Source organism: Oncorhynchus kisutch, linkage group LG7 (genome assembly GCF_002021735.2).
Source record: "Oncorhynchus kisutch isolate 150728-3 linkage group LG7, Okis_V2, whole genome shotgun sequence".
In the NCBI taxonomy this organism is placed as follows: domain Eukaryota; kingdom Metazoa; phylum Chordata; class Actinopteri; order Salmoniformes; family Salmonidae; genus Oncorhynchus; species Oncorhynchus kisutch.
Window position 1 is genome coordinate 22205673 of NC_034180.2, and position 22353 is coordinate 22228025.

Consider the following 22353-nt stretch of genomic DNA (forward strand, 5'->3'; position numbering starts at 1 on the left):
CAAATTTTAAGAGCAGCAATGAGCACACAGCAGTAGGCTATAAGTGCAAATGTTCCAAAATGCATTCAATTAGTGAAAACACTGTTCTCAAAAGTGATCGCAAATATAATTATGCATGTATGCTTTATTACATAGGTGCATTTTTATGGTGTAAATTATCTTCCCCAAACTTGAAACTCTGCGCCCTCTTTGCATCCCAATTAGGCTCTACACCGGTTGTAAAGCGGATTAATATGCTTCATTTTAAGAAGTTATTTGGTCACTTTAGTTGTGATACAAAACTTATCAAAACATATAGGCCTATCTGCTAGGCTACAGGAGGTGTGCCCTGTTTCTGGTGTTACTGTACTGGGAATCATTCACAAGTGATAATACACCATTCACAAATGATAGGATAATATTGTCACCCATCAGACTATTCTTAATTTAATATCGTCTTTACATATGCTAAATAATATATGGTGTGTAATTCGTTTTGATTTAGAATAGACCGTTATCATGTGCCTGTCTCGTATCAGGTGCATGGGAAGAAAAAAAATACATGTCATCGATGCACTTAAATAGTGAATGAAGAACGCTTCTCCCATGGTTTATTTTCATGCCAGCCAGGTAGGCTGTACTCCTGTTGTAAAGCGAAGCAATGTGCTTAATATTAGGAACGTTGAGAAATAAATATAGTAGGCTTAACCTATAGAAAGATGATGGTATCCTCCTCTTTTTAGTAGAGGCCATCACTGTTTTCTCACGCAATTGCATAGCCTACAGAAATGTTGCACAACATTACCTCATGGGCTCTCATGAATTGCTTGATTTGATTTTTGAAAACATTTGTAGTCAGAGTGATTAGAGGGACAATAGAGTGCTGAGTACGAGTCAGATAGCAAGTTTGGTAGCCTACTAATGACCATCGGCAGCATCAGAGCTTGGAGAAGCCTAATTACTGTGAATAAACAGTCACGTGGAATTTGACTGCAATTATGACTTGTGACCGCCAGTATGGCACTAATATGTTCACTGTAACAGCCACACTCTTTCTCTCCGGGAAACTTTATTGGCATGGGAAACATTGCCAAAGCAAATGAATAAACACCAAACACTCTTGCTGTCTCTGCTATGCCTCAGTGACTGTAACACCACTAATTAAAGCTCTTTGACTCCACCGCTGCCCTCTCCTGGTCAAATAAACCCTTCTGGTGAGTTCACAGTCCTCTCTCCTTCAAGAGAATAGAAACAAATATATGAACATAACAAATGTGTGAATATACCAAATGAATAGACACAGACATGGGCTCATAGGCATGCCCACACACACACACACAAAGCAAGTTTATTAGAGTCCTCCTCCAGCTCTGTTAGTTTACTGTTGGTCCCATGCCTCTCCTACTGAGCAGCAGAGGTAACACTGTACTGTATGTTCCCATAGAAAAGGTTATGATTCAGCCCATATGAAAGCACAGTTAAATATTAATGACATAGTGAATAATAGATGGGTTGTGTATGTGTGTGTGTGTGTGTGTACAGTTCAGCAGCCTGCCTGGTAAAGTAGTCCTTAATCAAGCAATAATGAGTGCTAGGCTATATGTCAACAGGGCCTTGTAATGCTGCCATATCAGCAAGTAGATAATGGGAGAGAATTAGGATCACTTAAATCCAATTCAAATATTCAATGAAGACACTGTAGCGAGAGTGGTTTGGCTTCGATTGTCATAACCTCAATCAGGGTGTGAACTTGAGGTTCTCTCCAGTCCCTCCCTGGGCGATCACCTCTAGTCTGTCCGTCCAGCCGAGCGTACTCCTCTGGCTGCAGAGCGTCGGCCCTCTCCACTCCTCGTCCTCTCCCTGTCCCTGCTCGTCACTCTGCTAGAAGTAAAGAGACGACAAAATCACCTCATATCAGGTCTGATCCCCTCACATCTCCACTCCTCACTCCACACACACACACTGCTGGGCCTGGACGGTGTGCTGGGACGTTACGGGGCCAGGCCCACGGTAAAAGGCCAGCGCTGTCCTGGTGTCCCTTCTCATCTCCATCAGTCCCCAACCCTGGTCCCTGACCTAGAAACCACAGACCTGGCTGCCACCACCGTACAGCACCGTGTATGTGTGTTTGTTTGTGTGTGTTCGTGCGCATGTGTGTTCGTGCGTGTGTGCACGTGCTCTCCTCTCTTCCCTCCTGCCCAAACCCCCACCCCCCCGACTTTCTGTCACCGCTGCCCCTCTGACCTGTTCGGGGGCGAATCGAAACGCTATACGAGTTACCGTGGTGACAGGCGATGGTCATGGCTGCTCAGGTGGACGGAGAGTAGCGGGGGGGAAGGGGATGTGTATGTGTGTTGGGGGCCGAGGAGGAGACGAGATGGCTTGTGGCACGGTGGCTCTCCTGCCTGCCCAGCAGCCTGACTGTCAGGCCCAATGTCTGCACCAGAGGAGAGGGATGGAGCAGTAGAGGATTGGTAACACGGGAGGGATGGAGGTCAAAGAAGGGATGAAGAGCGAAGGTGATGGAAGGTTGGGAAGATTGGAGGAAGGTGGAAAGGATAGAGCGGGGGGGGGGGGGGGGGGGGGGGGGGGGGGGGGTAACAGAGGATACCAGGTCTACCAACCTGACATCAACCCCTCTGGGCAAATTCCGACCACAAGCCTATGATCACTCCTCTGTCCCCTCTCTCTCGTTCTCTTTAATACCTATCTCTCTATGTTACAGGGCATTAAGGCAGCATGGCCCCTGGAGAAGCCCTCTGAGGAAGGCTGTGGCCTTGTTAAGAGTGGACACTAAGACACTAAGCCTCCAGGAGCTCCATGTGGACCTGTCTGACACGCATCCTGAGAGAGAGAGAGGGGAAAGAGAGGCATGTAAAATACATACACACACACGCAATCCGAAACACACAAGCGTACACACACACACACGCAAACTGATACACACGCGTAGATACACACACTCCCAGTCACACAAGCCCACGCACATGGTTAGATACATGGTTTTCTTGGTCCAAACATCACTCTGCTCGACAGACCAAGACTAAATTCAGTTTTATTTACAAGAGGAGAGAGATTACACTTCTGTTATTGCAGAAACACAGAGGGGGAAAAACCTCCACAGATGCACGGACGGACACACACACACACACACACACACACACACACACAAATGATATTACAGCAAGCCTGCATCAGATACAATGAAGTATTTCCAGGGGATCTCGAAGCAACAAAGTCTATAAACTATATAATGCCATCAATAAAAAAAAATGGAGGAGCGTTTTAAGAGCATTAGAAAAGTTTGATCTGCTTCGGGCGAAGCCTCCAGGGACTTCAGGAGCTGGAATTATTTATCAAAATGAAATGTCATATTAGTTTGTCTCTTTCTAATTAGATTTGGGCTTTCATAGTGGGTTTGTTTTTCATCTTGGTGGCAGTTTCAGTTGGACGAGAGCAGGGATATGTAGATTACACACGAATGTTATGTGGAAGATATACATTAAAACCATGTTTCTGCTTAAAACAGTAATGTACTCTAGGCAAAAACTGTTAGAATCAACGCTGTTTCCACATCATTTCAACAACAAAAAATGTGATATGATGACATTGAATCAATGTTGACAACTGATTAGATTTGCAAAAAGTAAGTAAGGGAATTTCAAACTTTTGACCTAAATCCAAATACATGGTGATATTTTTTTGTTGATTTCGCGCTGAATTTACGTTAGTTGACAAGGGAACAAAATCAAAATTATAACTGACGTCTGTACCCAGTGGGTATTATGCTATTGTGACAATCATAGAACCAGATACCCTCGTAGGAGGTCCATCTGACCACACACGCGACCCATATCTCACAGAGAGGACAGCGCCTCATGGCTAGCCCTGTGTGTGGTACAGGAAGCACCATTACAAACACCAGCTCACCAGATCCATCAAACACCGCCAACCACCGCAGTCACATGCAAAGAAAGGACACCCTGATGTGTGTGTGTGTATATTTGTGTGTGTGCACGTGGTTGCATGCCATACCACAGGATGTCGCTAGCAACTTAATTGGGGAGAACGGGCTCGCGGTAATGGCTGGAGCGGAGTACGTGGAATGGTATCAAACACATGGTCTTTGATGCCATCCCAGTGGCGCCGTTCCGGCCATTATTACGAGCCGTTCTCCCCTCAGCAGCCTCCTGGGATAGGTATATTATGGGCGTGTGCCTGCGCGCGCGTGACAGGGACGACGGTAAGGGCAGACACAGATGTCCTTTGAGTGCAGACACACCTTGTTAAGGGTATTAGGATCAACACAGTGATTGATCTACGTGTCAGGTGCCTAAGTGGAGCGCTGGAGCCGTCCCTACACAACCTCATTTTACTCTACAGGGTCAATTAAGACCCAGGAAGGGAGAGTTGGAGAGGGGAGGGAGGGATAGGGGAAAGAGGGGTCCAGAGAGGTGACGCAAGAATGACAAACACACTTGAAACACTGAGGAGTACTTTGTTGTTTTCAGGTGCCAGTAACCACACAAGGAGAGAAAAAGAGAGAGAGCGTGAGAGAGAAGGACAGCGCTCACTATGACAACCACTAACGCAACTGGACTGACAAAGGTGGCGTTAGATGGGCTAATGAACTATCTTAACCACGACAGTCCCTCAGTGATAGCAGTTCCCACAGTCATTTCTCTCTGTGATTTCCTTCCGTGTTTCCTTTCCATGGCTGTGCAGCAGAGTCCGCCTCACAGACACACTTGTCACTCCCATACATCTCTATTCACACACCCACAGCGAGCCTGTGATGTATTGAGTAGTAGAGTGTGTCTGGTGGATGTTAAATATAGATGCTACTGGATGAGAGCGTAACGTAGCTGAGAAAGCCCGATGAATGTTAGATTGGACAGGATATTGGCCCCTACTTATTCCATCGCTATTAGACTAATAGACCTTCAATTTGATACTGATCACCCCTTCTATTCCATTCCATCACCAGCACTTCCACGCTACACACAATGGGGAAACAAGAGTTGAAATAGAATATAATGCAAAATAAAATGGAATAGAACGTAGAAATGCACCATTAACCAACAGTGGACGTAATGGCCCCATTAGAGGGAAACATGAAACAAGACTTTTGTTCTGGTTGCTCTCTGAGGTTTAGTCTACCGGCTACTAAACTAGAAACATCTGCAAAAGCCTGATCCAAAGAAAAGCCTGATCCAAAGAAAAGCCTGATCCAAAGTAAAGCCAGATCCAAAGTAAAGCCAGATCCAAAGTAAAGCCAGATCCAAAGTAAAGCCTGATCCAAAGTAAAGCCTGATCCAAAGTAAAGCCTGATCCAAAGTAAAGCCTGATCCAAAGTAAAGCCTGATCCAAAGTAAAGCCTGATCCAAAGTAAAGCCTGATCCAAAGTAAAGCCTGATCCAAAGTAAAGCCTGATCCAAAGTAAAGCCTGATCCAAAGTAAAGCCTGATCCAAAGTAAAGCCTGATCCAAAGTAAAGCCTGATCCAAAGTAAAGCCTGAAGACAGAAGTTAGTCTACACTAACGTTTGTATAGTTACGTTAGTCTACACTAACGTTAGTCTACAGTTACGTTAGTCTACAGTTACGTTAGTCTACAGTTACGTTAGTCTACAGTTACGTTAGTCTACAGTTACGTTAGTCTACAGTTACGTTAGTCTACAGTAATGTTTGTTTAAAGTAACGTTAGTCTACTGTTATGTTAGCCTATAGTTAAGTTAGTCTCTCCTCTGCATGCATGCAGCCCAATGCAGAGAGAATTCTCCATCAACACAAACAAATGAGCCTTCTCTTCTGGGCAGGTGGGAGCTCTCCTCCTCCCCCCTTTCTCCTTGAAAGGAAGGATGGTAGGGCCTGGATAGGGTTAACCCATTCACCCCTCTTCTCCTCCTCCCCTGCCTTTCCCTCTCTCTCTATCCCCCTCACTCCCTGCATCCATTTGCAAATGATCTCGCTTGTCTGCATATTGTCACTTACAGCCTGCCCGGCCATTCATCAGCTGTCGGCTTGCCGTGCGCTCTCCCCACCCGCTCCCCCCTCCTCCCTTCCCCCCTCCTCTCCAGCCGCGCTCCTTGTGCCCAACACATTTATTTGTTCCTTCTCTGACCTGTAGAATAGGGGTCTCTCTCTCTCTCACAGTCACACTCTCCTTAGGTACTCCTCCCCTCTCCATTGTGTGTTTCTGGGGCACAGCTCAACCCGATAATGGAGAAGGAGCAATCTTGAAAAACAAAAAAAGGAAAGGATGAGAGGACAACTGTGAGAGTCAGTCCACCTATCCTGGTTGAATGTTGAGATTATTTTGTTGGCCCCCCTCCATACCCTCTCCTACAGCCCGCTCGTTTTCCTGTGAGAGGGTGTCTCACTGTTTGGGGAGGGGGGGGGGGTCTGTGGAAGGTGTACAGACAGATGACCTGAGTGTGTTTCTGTCGGGGCAGGTGGGGCGGCGGTGCGGGGAAGCACGGCAGAGGGAGAGACGTCACACACTCTGGATTTATGGGCCCTTATCAGCATGCCATTTGCATCTGCGTTCAGCTGAGTTGCACAGGCCCATTTTCTCTAGCCCTCCATCTCTTTTCATCTGCTCTCTCTCAGTATCCATCTCACTCCCTCTGTCTCCATCTCTATCTCTCTCTCAATCTCACCCTGACTCCCTCTCTCTGCTCATTCAATTCAATTTCAATTTAAGGGCTTTATTGGCATGGGAAACATGTTTACATTGCCAAAGTGAAATATATATTTTTAAAGAAGTGAAATAAACAATTTACAGTAAACATTACACTATTACACTAATATTAGACAAATATCATATGTCTGTATACAGTGTTGTAATGGTGTGCAAATAGATAAAGTACAAAAGGTCAAATAAATCAACATAAATATAGGTTGTATTTACAATGATGGCAACCAGTGAGGAACAACCCTTTTCTTGTGGCAACAGGTCACAAATCTTGTTGCTTTGATGGCTCACTGTGGTTTTTCACCCAGTAGATATGGGAGTATAGCAAACTTGGATTTGTTTTCAAATTCTTGTGAGTCTCTGTAATCTGAGGGAAATATGTGTCTCTAATATGGTCATACATTTGGCAGTTTAGGAAGTGCAGCTCAGTTCCACCTCAATTTGTGGGCAGCGTGCACATCGCCTGTCTTCTGCTGAGAGCCAGGTCTGCCTTTCTCAATAGCAAGGCTATGCTCACTGAGTCTGTACATAGTCAAAGACGTCCTTCCTTTTGGGTCATTCACAGTGGTCAGGTATTCTGCCATTTGCATCTGCGTTCAGCTGAGTTGCAAAGGCCCATTTTCTCTAGCCCGCCACTTCTTTGCATCTGCTCTGGTTTTTTTTGTAAATTCTTTCTAATGTTTTTAGTAAATTCTTTCCAATGTGTCAAGTATTTATCTTTTTGTTTTCTCACAATTTGGTTGCGTCTAATTGGGTAGCTGTGCTGGGGCTCTGTGGGTTCTGTTTGTGAACAGAGCCCCAGGACCAGCGTGCTTTGGGGGCTCTCATTCTCATCAGTCTTCCATCCACTCTTCCATCTCTCTACCTCTGTCCCCCGTGCCTATTTTGTCACCCTCTGTTCGTATCCTTGTTTCTTTTCTAATTCTCTTTCTCTATGGTCATACCACCAACACCACACTCACTCCCCCTTACTTCTGTGTGACTCCCCTCCCCCTCTAAACATTCCCACTGCATTAGCAAAGACAAGGCATCTATTATACATGCAGTGGTTTCACTGTTGTAAAATAACTCATCCCATGGATCATTAAGCTATTTGATTTGGAATTATAGGACCCCTGTATGTAAACAATTTTATTTTAACATTATTTGATAAAAATATTGAAATTTGGCCTTTACTACTATAGCCCACAGAAACGCATAGAATAACACATTCATAAATGCCCCAAACATTTATTTTAAAAAAGTAAATAAATCATAAGGAATCAAGTTCAGACTTTTACTCAGTATTATTTTCCTGGGTGACTTTCACTTGAGTCATCTTCAACTATGACAACTGGGTACTTTTTCCACCACTGCTGAACCCGAAAGATGTTTACGTTAATTAGGTTGATGCACGGGTGCGTCAGCAGACTCCGAAGGACTAAATGCAGCTTGCTGTGGAGGAATACCAAATCAGCTCCAACTCCTGCAACTTGGGAAGGTGGCCATTCATTCCACCAGAGAGGGAGCATAGGGTTGCTTGCATGTGTGTGAGCTCTTCCGTGTCCATGTAACAGAAGGAGACACAGTGCAATGCGAACCGATCAAGAGAGATACTTGGTTGACACTCGTGTACAGAAACCGAATCGTCACGCATCTCTATTTCAATTGACTAAATTAAAAATCGGACCCAAAACTGGAATGCAGTGTATCTTGATATCACTTCCTCTTCCTCTCTTCCTCCACCAGGTTCAATTCATTCCTGGAATCCCCAAGTTGCCCCTTCTCTCCATCCCGATTTATCTGTGTTCATACAACGAACACCGCAGCGGTGAATCTGCTACTGTAGTAGGTATCATCTCACCTGTTTAAATCTTAAAACAGGAAAGGGGGGGGGGGGGGGGGGGGGCGTACCTACCCACTCTCCCTCTTCTTGCATTTCAGGCACTCCGCTCCCTCTCTCCCACACATTATTCACACCCTTTTCACCTCACAATCCTCTACTTGCCAATCACTTTCTCCACATGTCACTTCCATAAGGCAGGCAGATGGAGACCCAAACCGGGCCGGTCACGCTAGGCCAGAGTCCCTCCAACCCCCCCTCTTTAATAATAAATGGACACTTCCATTATGAGCTCTGGTGCTGCCTTCAGGCTCAGGCAGGCTCACTCATGCTACGGGATGGGGGGGGACGGACGGGGGTTGGGATGCGTCGTTCCAGAGTTTGGGATGAGGTGAAGGAGGGATGAGTGGTAGGGGATAGCACCAAACTCTATCCCCCACCACATTTGATTTGACATGAAAATAGAGCTCTTTGGCCACACACACCAGTGGTGGGTTTGGCGTAAAAAAAAACATAATTATATGCGGAAAAGTACCTCATACCTACTGCAAAACGTGGTGGTGGATGTTTGATGTTATGGCGCCATTTTGCTCCCACTGGTCCTGGGGCCCTTAAAGGTCAACAGCATCATGAATTTGACAGAGTACCAGGACATTTTAGACAAAAACCTAGTTGCCTCTGCCAGGCGGCTGAAACTTGGCTGCAAGTTGATCTTCCTGCAAAATAATATCCCCAAGCATACATAACTAAATACATTTAAAAAAGAAATGGTTAATTGACCACAAAAATCAACATTTTGTAATGGACATCTCAGTGTACGGACTTGAACCCCATTGAAAACCTGTGGATTGAATTGAAGAGGGCAGTCCAAGTGCAGACAAACGATATCAAGGATCTGGAAAGATTCTGTACAGAGGAATGGTCTAAGATCCCTCCCAAAGTGTCCTCCAACTCATAAAACCTTTTAGAAAAGGCTCCGTGTCATTATCCTCGCAAGGGGAGGGGGTGATGCAGTACTGAAAACAGGAACGCCAATCATCTTTAGCCCTATATTTGAGTTGTTTTTTTATCACTTAATACTATCTTTCTCTGAGCAATTGTATTAGTATAAAATACTATAATTTCTCCAGTTTTATAGCATACAATACAGCTCAGTATTTGTATAATTTATTTTAGTCTTTTTTGCTCATCTTTATCAAGGGTGCCAATAATTTCGGACGAGGTTGGGGTGGGTTAAGGGAGTCTAAGCCACAAGACAATAACATTATGCTGTTCTCTCACAGAGCTCCATCGGTAACCCTTACATATAGTAGTTATTTTTTATTGTGTTACTATTTTTCCTTGAATTTATTTAGCAAAAATCTTCTTTAAAAAAAAAAAACTCTGCATTGTTGGTTAAGGGCTCGTAAGTTAACATTTCACCTTTAGGTGTATTCGGCGCGTGATAAATACAATTTGAACACGTAGCTACTGTAAACCACTGTGTGTGTGTGAGACAATTACCTACAGGTTAACCTCTAGTCAAACTGTACCGGTAAGCGTGGACAGACAGCGGTTGATAAGCAGTAGTGGAACTGGTTACAGAAGCGCTGTGGGCTGAGCAGTCGCTTGTGCTTTTAGCGCGGTACAATCCTATCATCTCTTACTCATGTGGTCGCAATAGACTCACAACCCTGAGTGCAAACAGTAAACCGGTTTCCGTCGTGGAGTCAATTGTCTGTGTGCGTGTGATACTGTAACATACAAGCAATGTCTCAAGTGTGAATGTGCATGCCTGAGTGTTGAGTGTCTGTGTTCTTGTGTCCGTCTGTATGAATGCATGCATGCGTTTGTGTATGGGTGAGTGAGTGCGTTTGTCACACTGGGGTCTGAAAAAGTGATGGAATTAGGGCCCGCCACCTGCGACATTTGAACTATGACCTCTGCCCCGAGTCAGCTGATCAGGACCCTGGAAAAGAGGCTTTCCACTGGCCCTCTGATAACCCAGATACGTGAACACAGGCAGAACCCGTTACTGCAGCACACAGCCCTCTACTGTACACCAGCCATGTTACACTGTAGGACATTTAGCACGTTTCAACTCCGTGTTTCAAACCTTCTCTTAAAATTGCACTGATGACATGCTCCCTACACATGACCCCATTATCCCCAACCAGAGCAATCACCTGATCCCCCCTCCTATCCTCCACCACCCATCCAAAACCTCCATCTCTTCTTCTCCCACCCCCACCTCAGACCAGGACACAGGATGCTATTGGTAAATAAACACTTGCATGACAATGGGCCCTAGCGTTGGGCTGGGCTGTGGTGGCTGCCATTGTATATTTATAGGGAGTTGAGTTCATAATTCATGGCGAAGGATTACTTTGGAGTCGATGGTCCCAGGCCTTCTATCCTCTCACGCTCTCCTCCTCATCCTTGCTTCCCCCTGCTCTCCCACTACAGCAAGCTACTGACACAGAGAGCACTAACAATACTGGACATGTGTAGGACTGCCGCGCTCTCCGCTGCCCACCCCCATTATAATAATATATTCAAGGATTAAAAGGGGGGTTTTATCTTGGAGCTCCCATGCATTATGAATGGGGAATTTCAAAATTTAATTGCCCCGAATTAAATGATTCAAGATAATGTTTCTTTTATAAATTCGTAATAGGTCCAGGGGGCAGAGAGGGGGGGGGGGAAATACATTAAATAAAACTTCCCTCCCCAACAAAGGAAAAGAGAAAGAGAGTGGGAAAAAAGGGATGTTGACCTTGTGCTCCTGGAGGAGTATAAGGGCTGTTTGGAGAAGAGAGCAGGAGGAGGAGAGAAAGAAAGAACAAGGCTGTACACGAATAGGAGGTGAGAAATTAGAGTCACTTTAATCTGTGGCGTTTCCATGTGGACAGTTTGACTATTCTGTGTTGTCCAATACAACCTTCTGTCACCATCACACAGGACCAACCTCAAACTACTGCAATGTGGTGAGCTGGACTGATCCTAGATCTGTATGTTGTACAGTGTAAGAAGTATTGTGCCAACTTGTCACTGTACTTACACTGCGTTTAAGGTAAAGGTTAGGGTAGTCTCGTGGGGCCATCCTTTCAAACCTGGTCTTGTTGACAGAATGTGAGAAGCCTTGGTTCCCCGAGACTAGAGTTGCTGTCATGTACAGTAACAATGAATTTCAACAGTTACAATAAGCATCATACAGTCACGAGAACCCTGCAAAAGTCTAAACCTTACCACCAACTATCAATGTCAGAGGAGTTAGCTAAAGCACCGAGTACAGATCTTGGACCAGGCTTGTAAAGGTAGCCCGAGTGCTCGTCTGTTTGTGCCATCATGCCAACTCCTTGTCACTCATTGGCTTGACAATGACAGCAATGGGGTTGGGCAAGAGCACAAACAGACCTGGGACCAGGCGAAGAGGCGAGCTGGTGAGGACTTTGTGGCTAGATAGAACAGGGTGCTGTGAATTGCTTGGAGAGCGTGATTGGTTAAAGCAGTAGGAAGAATTCTCAGTAACTGTACACTACACTAACTGGAAACAATCTTTAGAGAAGCAGCAGGTAAAGACTGGTAGAGAATCGTACAAAATGGCAAGTAGCGGTAGTAGTCCAGTGGGAGTCGATCAAGATACAGGAACAAACCAGTCCACGATGAGAGGTCGGAGTGCGACAAAGCACAGTATGCAACTGGAAACATGGTGATACTTCAACAAAGGTAGAAAATGAGCCCCTTTTATAGTTGCGCTATACAGCAGAATAGACTCTCATTTTGCGGTTGGTAACAGCATGAACAGATAGACGAATTAGAATTAAGCAGCGCGAGCTAACACTTTGGAGTAAGGCGAAAATAAACTGCTTGTGCCTGGCCTATTAAAAATGGCCGCTCAAGTCCGTCCGTCGCGCGGGGGAGACGAGTATGCAGCCGCCAATGAATTAGCTCCCTGTGCCGACATGAACCGCTGTCTGCTAACAGATGAAATGACAATAACAGCTACTGTACTGGAGTTACGGAGTTATTTAAGAGCTTAGGCATCTAACAGAGAGAGAGCTAAACTCCACATCATGTTTCGATAGCCATTTAATGGCTAACAAACAAAAAAAACTAAGCTGAACATAGAGCAGATGTCAATACAGACAACAAAAACATACGTTGAAAATTAGCGATTGGATCAGAGACCTCTTTATTAACAGTTAGTTTGTCTCGTTTCTGGTGTGGAGGGAGGAGTAACAAAAATAGTTTGCACCGTTTCAGGATGTCGAACTACAAAACCAGCATCTAAGTGAAATGAGCAGAAGTCCTTTGTGTGAACCACGTCTTGTCGTGTCTTGCTGAAGGTTTGACTTCGTCACCATTCTGACTTATGGCTCTCATAATATGGACTAGCGTTAGTCATATTCTTCATCACAACAGAAACTCATCCTTGGGTGATTCAATTTGCAAATAAAGTTTTAAATGAAAAAAAAAAAGACCCAAATCACCTGATTTTAGCCATCAAATTTCACTCAATCAACACACATATTATCCTTTCCATTACATTTCAAATGGTACTTCACACTCTTGAGTAAAGAAATAAAATACTGATTGTTCCCAGAAGAAGTGCACAGGACATTTTGTGCCAGCAGTTTCCTTCAGTTGTATTTAAAATGCTATTGAGTAAAACCAGGAAGTGCAGCGCGAGAAGAGAGAGAGGGGAAGTGATGATCTCAAACAGACAACAAAGAGCCAGAGAAAAAGATTGTGAAATTATACTAGATGTGTATTAAAAGGTGCAATATGCAGAAATCGCTCTGCCATTTCCTGGTTTCAAAAATTCTAACAGTTTGCCTAATTTCAGTTTGTGACAAAACAAACCGCTGTGAAATATCTTATCAATAACCCCAAAAATTGTATTTCAGTTGTTTGAAGCTGGTGTACTAAAGCGAAAGTAAAAGACTCAAAACTAAACTTAAGAATAGGAAACATAGAAATAGCGTACATAGAACTGATCTAACACTTCTTAACCTTACTATCAATGAAAATGACAGATCTAAAAATCCCATTGCTATGTGAATTTGGTCAGGTTTCCCAAAAAGTAACACATATTGCAGCGTTAAGATAAACTACAGTAATAAACTGACAGAGGTAAAGGGTTAGGATGAGATTTTGGCTTGCTCGAGACTAAATTAAATACAATTTAAATCTAATTTCTTTCCTTCTGTCCCACCTACAGTAGTGGAACTGAAACCAGGGTCGTCCCCTGCCATTGTTAATCCCTACCGTTCTCTCACAGCTTGTATGTGAATAAACTCAATGTACCAGTAAAGCACTGTTCAAACCTCAACAAAAAAAAAGCCAGTTTTTCATGTAAATGACAAACTTCTAATGCTCAGACAGAAGGCCGATGGGGGAGACACTGACTGGCAGTGTGCAAGCAGTCGGCAGCGGTTGGTAGGTAGAAAGGCACCAATAACAAAGCCATGGAAGGAGGGACGAACCAACGAAATGGACAGATAGTGAAAAGTTCTACCATTTAAAAATTCAAATTCTGTTTTTTATTTCTTATTCTTAGCTCCTTCTTTATTTCTGAGTCACTTTAGAGAGACAAAAATAAAGAAATATAAAAGGGCTGACTGACTGGCTGACTGCTGCTCTTCTTCTGCAATAACGGTTAGCTAGATGATGATTCCATCTATTCACTGTAGACTTTGGGCTCGTCTCCAGTTCGTTCCGCACTCAGGTCCAAGTCCACTCCCACTCCGTTCTTGGTTTGGCCTTCCTGTTCCTGGGTGGTTGCAGGGACAGCAGTGTCAGGCATGGTGGAGTTAGCATCCACATTATCCCGCTCCTGAGCAGGGCTAGTGTCCTTGGCTTGGCTAACACTTCGGCCTGCGTCTGAGGAGATTGAGCTAGCTTCTTTGCTAGCCTCCTGAATCGGGCTAGCGTCTCCAACCTCCAGGACTGGGCTAGCGTCCTCCGTCGGGCTAGCGTCCGTACCATTCCCGTTGACCACCACCTTCCCACCATCCCCGTTGACTATGAGGGGGGCTAGATCCCTGGCTGGGCCCCCGTGTCCCAGCTGCTGTACCTGAGCCAACACCTGCTCCACCACCGCTGCCTGGTCGTCTCCCTCCTCGTCCTCGTCCTCTAGTTTCCTCAGGATGATGGGCAGTTTGTCGTCGGCTTCGGCGTTCTCCAGCAGGGCGATGTCGCTCTCCTCATAGCGGGGCAGCGGAGCGCCCTCCTCCTGCTGCTGCTGGAAGTGCAGGCGCTTGGCCTTGCCGCTGGCCACCACCTTCTCCAGGATCTGCTTCTCAGCCAGGCGCAGCTGGATGGCCACGCGGGAGTGGAAGGAGAGGCCGGGCTTCTCCAACGCACACTGGTCATCCTGGAGGACAGGGAGGTGGGGCGACATTGGGCAGAGGGTAAGCAAGTGAGCTAGAGGGGAAGGGAGGGGGAGACAGAAAGAGAGAAAATAAGACAATATGACAGGTGAGCCATGTTGTCCTTACTGACCTGGGAGCTGGTCTTGTAGGTCTGGAGCAGCAGGGCAGCCCTGGTCTCCAGGAAAGTCCACAGTTTGATCTCATTGTCCCAGCTCACAGGGAACTCGGTGTTTCCCAGGGTGAAGATCTTATTGATGGCATGTTCTCCTACCAGGTAGTCCTTCAGCTCATCTGTGGCGAAGAGGGGTTAAAATGGCAGCGAACCAGAATGTCAGGACCAATACGATTACACAGAGGAAACATCCAGCTCAACTCAGCTGGTCTTTAGAGCTAAACATTTTTATTTTTTAAAGACGTCAATTAAACTTGGTGACATTAATTAAAACCTTGAACATTAAAGTTAAGATAAAGGGCTGTTATTCTACAGGCCGAGACCCCAGGTATTTAAACCGGTAGCCAACTGCTGTCTTCCCAATCTGCCTTTTGATTGGAGCAATTACATAAGGCTTGATTACCCCTGAGAGGGAGACATGAAAGGATCGGAGGTTGAGTGCCTAATGTGTTCACACGCCACACACACACACCTGAGACAATAGACAATATATATATATATATCTGTGTGGCCTGAGGTAGAGGAGGCCTGTCTCCTACAGAAGCTGTAGTATGCTAGCCAGGCCTGGGTTCAAATACAATTTCAAATCGTTCAAATACTTTGAGCATTTGCTTTAGTCTGCCTGGAGAGCTACACAGGTAACCTCGATCAAGTAAAGTCTTTGTATGATTTCAAACTGGATTTCACGTCCAGGTATCACTCTTAACCTCTCCTCGGCCGTTGCTGGTATCGTGCCTTAGCGTGCGACAGGCCTCGTGACCGTGCGGGGATCCATAGGCAAGGTCCCGAATCGATGCTAGCATTTACGCTTGCGGGTCTTACCCTCGGTCATACAGAAGACTCTGAGGAAGGCCAATAGCTGGGCAGAGATTGGAGGATCGCTGCAGTGCAGGGCAAAGATACTAGACCTGATGAGAGTGGAGAGAGGGAAGAGAGGAAAGAAAACGTGAAAGACCGTACAGTCACAGCAACTTCTCTATTTCCCATTACACACACACACACACACACACACACACACACACACCTTAGTTAAACCTAGACCAATAAACCTTACCAGGACCTTTTAACCTCCCCTGTAGTTGATCAGGCTGTGTCAGAGCTTCAATCTGCCTTTGTTGCTCAGCAGAAAGCCTTAGTTGAACTGAAATTGGTACTTAATGCAGGTAAAACCAAGTACATGTTATTTTCCAAATCACATAAAAAGCTATCTGATGATTAATGTCTTTTGAAAGGTGCCCTCATTGAGGCTGTCCCCACCTAGAAATATCTGTGCGTCTAGATTGGGGAAAAGCTACGTAAAAAAGTTAGTAAAGAAAATGAATTCAAAATTGGCTTCTTCTATAGGAAGAGGTCCCACCTTTCGTTAAACAGCAGAAAACAAATTATTCAGTTAACATTCATTCCGGTTATTGACTATGGCAATAATCTATATCAGTGGTCGCCAACCGGTCGATCGCGATTGACTGGTCGATCTTCAAGACATTCCTAGTCGAACACCAAATATTTCTGTAGAAAAGCCAACGAACGATAAAGTCTTGCGCTTCTTTTAAAGAAATCATGTTGAGTTGTTGTCGGTAGGTGCACTTGATTCAAAAGTCCTGCGCATCGGGTAAGCAAAGTGTTCCCATGAGACAAACTCCGCCTACCAGCAAATCGGTGACTAAATCGAGTGCACCTACTGCGCTGCCCAATCAAATAGCTCAAATCACCGTGGCTACAGATCTTCCACGACCCTGGCCACAGCTAAGTTTAATAGGCTACTAGCCTACGTAAGATTTAATAACTTTTAAAAATCATGACCACAGAGAGACTGTCAATGAATACAGCAAAGTGATGCTGTTTTTATGAGTGAGTTCATGTTTAAGTTTATATGCAGCACTGTCACTGTTTTTATTCAACACTATATTTTGTTATATGCTCGGGCTGCAGCTGCAACGAATGAGTAGCCAAGTATCGACAGCCCTGCGTTTTATGATTATTAGCAGCTCGTCGTGACGATTTTAATATAAAGGAATATTTCACTTCCTCTGGTCATAGGAACAACATGAATTTGTGCATGAGGCAGATGCGATGCGACGCGACTCGAGTTTCGCCATAAGGTGGAAGACTGTGTCCCCTCTCTCTGGTCAGTCTCACCGGAGGAAAGGAAGGAGAGAGCAGGTGGAAGACTGTCCCCTCTCTCTGATCAGTCTCACCGGAGGAAAGGAAGGAGAGAGCAGGTGGAAGACGGTGTCCCCTCTCTCTGGTCAGTCTCACCGGAGGAAAGGAAGGAGAGAGCAGGTGGAAGACGGTGTCCCCTCTCTCTGGTCAGTCTCACCGGAGGAAAGGAAGGAGAGAGCAGGTGGAAGACGGTGTCCCCTCTCTCTGGTCAGTCTCACCGGAGGAAAGGAAGGAGAGAGCGGTTGAGAAAAATCTCTTTAAACGGCCAATCCGACTCTGGCATCCTTCTAGAGCTCAGACTTCTCGACCTGAAGATCACAGACGTGGTGATTTGACCTCGTTGACCATCAGATGCAGGTACCGTCAGTCCGGTAAAATAAAATAGTTAATTATTTAAATTCATGCTACAGTGCCTCACAGGTGCTAAACCAACTGATCTATTTTGTTATCAACGCTCGAGTTTTGAAATATAATATGGTCTGATTAACAATATTGGCAGGCCAATCATATAGCCAATATGCTGTGATTATGTACTAGGCTTGCTGCCCAATCCTCATTCCCACAAACCTGTTTGAGGTTAATGTACATAGAAAATATCTGAGCAGTAGATATCAGCTTGCTTTTTGACTGCGTAAGTGACCGACTCAGAAAAGGTTGGTGACCACTGCTCTGTGAATGCAGCGGTCACTGTTTTGAAGCCATTGGACGCCGTTGATCATAGCGCTTTATTACGGGCGATGTGTACAGTACAGAACTTTGCATTTTGTATGAGAATGTGGGCTGGCCCCCGTGGTCTCGTAGATCGCTGCGTTGCACTGTTTTCTGTCTATGAAGCCCTCTTGCATAAACTTCCCCCAACCTTACCTCATTGTGAACCTATAGATGTACGGGCTACCGGACCGGTGCGCAGGGAGGGCGAACTCTAAACATCCATCTCCACTGGGTTGGGTAGATCTGCTTTTCGTTTTACGTGTGGAGTGATAGACAATGTACTTCAAAATTGAAGGAGTTGGTGCCTCTAGGGCATTTCGGACAGTTATTAGGGTACCTTTCACTGAATAAAGTGTCTGTTTATTATTGGGTTTGGCTTTTTGTGTTTATACTAGTGTGTTTTAAGGTGTATATAAATGTGTAGTTGAATGAGTTTATTGTATATTGCGGCGCTCTACGGGGCTCAGCTGGAAAAGAGACCTGGGTCTCAGCGTCGACTTCCCTGTCGACTTCCCTGTCGACTTCCCTGTCGACTTCCCTGTCGACTTCCCTGTCGACTTCCCTGTCGACTTCCCTGTCGACTTCCCTGTCGACTTCCCTGTCGACTTCCCTGTCGACTTCCCTGTCGACTTCCCTGTCGACTTCCCTGTCGACTTCCCTGTCGACTTCCCTGTCGACTTCCCTGTCGACTTCCCTGTCGACTTCCCTGTCGACTTCCCTGTCGACTTCCCTGTCAAAATAAAGGTTCAAATACAAAACTCACAAAGACAAAAACGTCCACAGTGATCCCTGTATGGCGTGACGCATATAAAACCCTGACCCGTAGGTTCAACTCAGTGAAGGGGCTTGGCAGGTACAGTTTGTGTTAATGGAGGTTAGTGGCCCATGGCGAACTCAGATGTTTCGTTTAGCCACCACTGGTCCATGGTTAACCAAGACCCACTCACATTTAGCATCAGCTGAGTGGAGGGCAAACCCTGATCCCCCGAGGCATCTTTAACATACACTTAATCAATTACAAGTAAATCTTTCATTACCACGGGATATTCCTGGTGTTTTAACCGTGCCACTTGTAACGGAGAGAGAGGATATAAGAGGCAGAAAGAGAGAGAAGGGAGGGAGGGAGATACCACTTGGGCAGGCTAGGCTTGCGGGTCGGTGTAGGCGCTGGTTTCTGTTCCGGCCCAGCAGAAAACGTTGCAGTGTTGTCTCAGAGTAGGCCTCTATACCATGTGGGGGGTGCGTTTTTCGACCCACAGCGGGCTCTGGTCAAGAGTAATAACCGCATTAAAGGAATGTTAAACCCCTTCCTGGATGGCCTAAAGACAGGAAGCACTCCAGGAGCACGGTTGGCCAGCCCTGGAATAGTGCGCCATTTGTGATGCAGCCTTCATGTCACAGTGCAGCTGTTGTTTTCAGAGTAAATTCTCCTCTCCTGTATGTAGTGTTGTGATAGTGATGGGCAGAGAGAGAAGTAATGTAATAGTAATGCTGCGAGACTAGAGCCTCGGTAATGTGTTTGCAGTGTAATAATGGTCGGCCATGTCCTGCCAATTGTCACATTGATCAATTCACTGAAATTCTGGAAAATATTGCCCTCCTGAAATTACCCGTCTCTGACATAATGGAGAGAGATAATTTGTTTTCTCTCGCGCCACCCCCTCTTTCTCCCTCCATCCCGCCGAGGGAATGCCTGTGTGCGTGCGCGAGCCTCTACTTACGAGGGGATGCCAGCGCGAGCCAGCACCTCCGCCTTCATGGCGTACAGCCGTTCACTCTTGGACACGCCCAGTTTGATCTTGACCCTGTCGTGGGCGTTCTCCTGGAAGAAGAAGCCGTTGTGGATCACAAACTCAGCGTTGGACCGCGTCCCATAGAATATGTATATCTGAGGACAGACGAGAGAACAGTCATTCACCATTAAAAGGGGAAGTTCAGTATTTTACAACTTAATGTTAGATGGTTTTTCTCCCTGAAAACAGGAAAAACTGTATATATAATTTAAAAAATGCCACTACAAACGTTAGTATTTCATTGGCTGGCAGCTAAAGTCAGCTGAACTTCCCCTTTATCATCCGATTCGAACTCAACCTCTAGAAGGTTCCTGTAGATTGGATCATTTGGATGTAAGCAATGTGGTGAACATTCCACCCACTATTCCTCTGCACCATTTTCCATCATAATCATGTTATCATTTCTGATCTAGTGGAAGCTACACATGGGCACAGAGAATCCCCACACCACTCCACTCGCGTACGGCTCCAACATATTACATCCACATTTACAGATAGCAGAAGGAGTGTGAGAGGTAAAGGAGAGCGAGAGACGGGGCAGGGGATAGAGAGGAGTGATAAAGCTTAGGAGGGAATGTAGCTTAGTGGTTTGTGTCTGTGAGCTCAGGCAGGTTCCACGTCCCAAAAAATGCCACCCTATTCCCTATATAGTGCACAACTTTCTTTTTTTTACCAGGAACCATAGTGCTCTGTTCAAAAGGAGTACACTAGATAGGGAATAGGGTGCTATTTCAGACACATCCTCTGTGAGCTCTGGGCACTTCGGCCGGACGGTGACATCTGCCGGAGGAATCATAGGATCAAGAGGCTCGACGCCCCATCACCCCCCCCCCACCACACACACACACACACACACACACTTTGCTGTCTCTAAATCTTATCAAATAATTCCCATTCTAAAAAGAGAGAGGTGGAGATGGGGAGGAGAGAGAGCTGTAGAAGTTGGTGGAGTCCCGATTCTCCACCCCTCTCCCAAAGCACGGATTTAACAACTGTGGAAACTCCCTCCAGCCAATAAGTCAGGCATGGCCAAGCTAACTCACACCCAGCCTGACCTTCTCCCACTACCTGACATACTTAAAACAATACCTTTATTTAAACTAGGCAAGTCAGTTAAGAACAAATTCTTATTTACAATGACGGCCTACCCCGGCCAAACCCTCCCCTCACCCGGACGACGCTGGGCCAATTGTGCGCCGCCCTATGAGACTCCCGACCACGGCCTGTTGCGATACAGCCCGGGATCGAACCAGGGCCTGTAGTGACGCCTCTAGTACTGAGATGCAGAGCCTTAAACCGCTGCGCCACTCGAGAGACATAACATCAACACTGGACACCAGTCAGTCATCCAGTCAGGAACCAACCACCTTTAAATTGATCTACACATCCATGATGCAATTGGATCGTACGCTTTGTACATAACCCATAATAACTCAACATTATGTACAGGACAAATATGTAAAGTAGGTAAGCCTTGTTCAAGGCAGTACGGCCCACAGGATCCTGTCCCAGCTCCTGTTTCTTGTTGCGTGAGGTACATCCCCCTGGACAGGACGCTAGTTTTGTATCGTAGCTAAAGAGTAAACGGCGCCCAGACCCACCTGGTCGTTCTCTTTGTAGTCCTGCAGAGCCACACACTCACACTGGTCATCCTCCAGGTTGTAACCAGTGGTGATCTGAGAAACACACAACAGGCAAACTGCAGTTCACGGATTGATTAGTGACATTCGCATTTTAGTTCTTATCCAGAGCGACTTACAGGAGGAGGCAATTAGGGTGAAGTGCCTTGCTCAAGGGCACACAGACAGATTTTTGTTCACCTAGTCAGCTCAGGGATTCGAACCAGATACCTTTTTTAGGTTTCTGGCCCAAAGCTCTTGGTTTTATATGGACTGGTTCAAATCAAAGTGCATTTCAAAGCGTAACACACTTTACAGTGAGACATTTAAAAAGGTGGTTAAAGTGCAGAGCTGCTCCTTCACTGACTGGCGAAACAATTTACAGCATGTTTATTTCATATACTGTACGTGACCAGCTAATCTAACAAATGTACAATATTTCCCCTCCTAGTATGAGACGAGCTGCATATCAAATCCTCCATTCGTTCGGTAACAAACTCAAGGGAATAATGAACAAAACTCATCAAGTAAATTTATTTCAAAACATGAATGTGTTGGTTTAGCATATGTAAATCAATGAGTATATCAATACAAATAATTCCTTTATCCGGATTTAGTGAGAGTTCACAAATGGGCAGAAATGAAGGTAATTGAACGAGCCCACACCATTTCTCACCCGTGAGCAACACTGCAGGAAGTGGGGCTGAAGACGAGCAATAAAAATGTGGGAATGTGTCGGCGGAACTTGTAACCCCATTCTTATTAAACTAAAACCTAGGGAATACACAGGAAGACATTTTATTACATGTCTTTAAATGACTCGCTTTGTCTACATATCAGGCTTTCACAAATCAAATCTAAAGGGGCGTAAGATGCAGTTTACATGCACACGCAAAGGAGGAGATCTTACCGCTCCTTTACAATCAGTCACTGAATACAATCAAAGCCAAATGATTGGGATAAATCTAAAAAAAACCATGAGATGATTGTAACCATCTTAGGAAATCTACACACTGGTGTGGTTTCTCTCAAATCTACACACTGGT

At 45.5% G+C, this 22353-nt stretch overlaps 1 protein-coding gene across 2 annotated transcripts in view; it reads right to left on the reverse strand.

The window, feature by feature from the left end:
* Positions 1 to 11336: 11336 nt before the first annotated feature.
* The window catches only part of setd3 (SET domain containing 3, actin histidine methyltransferase), a 61199-nt gene continuing 50182 nt past the window's right edge, over positions 11337 to 22353 (reverse strand). For both annotated transcript variants that reach the window (XM_020487708.2, XM_020487707.2), the window contains exons 9-13: positions 21290 to 21364; positions 19617 to 19783; positions 15847 to 15932; positions 14983 to 15143; positions 11337 to 14854 (exon numbers count right to left, since the gene is read on the reverse strand). In XM_020487708.2, the coding sequence (XP_020343297.1) occupies positions 14159 to 14854; positions 14983 to 15143; positions 15847 to 15932; positions 19617 to 19783; positions 21290 to 21364 (1185 nt within the window). In that variant the 3' untranslated portion in view covers positions 11337 to 14158. The remainder of the gene's footprint in view (positions 14855 to 14982; positions 15144 to 15846; positions 15933 to 19616; positions 19784 to 21289; positions 21365 to 22353) is intronic.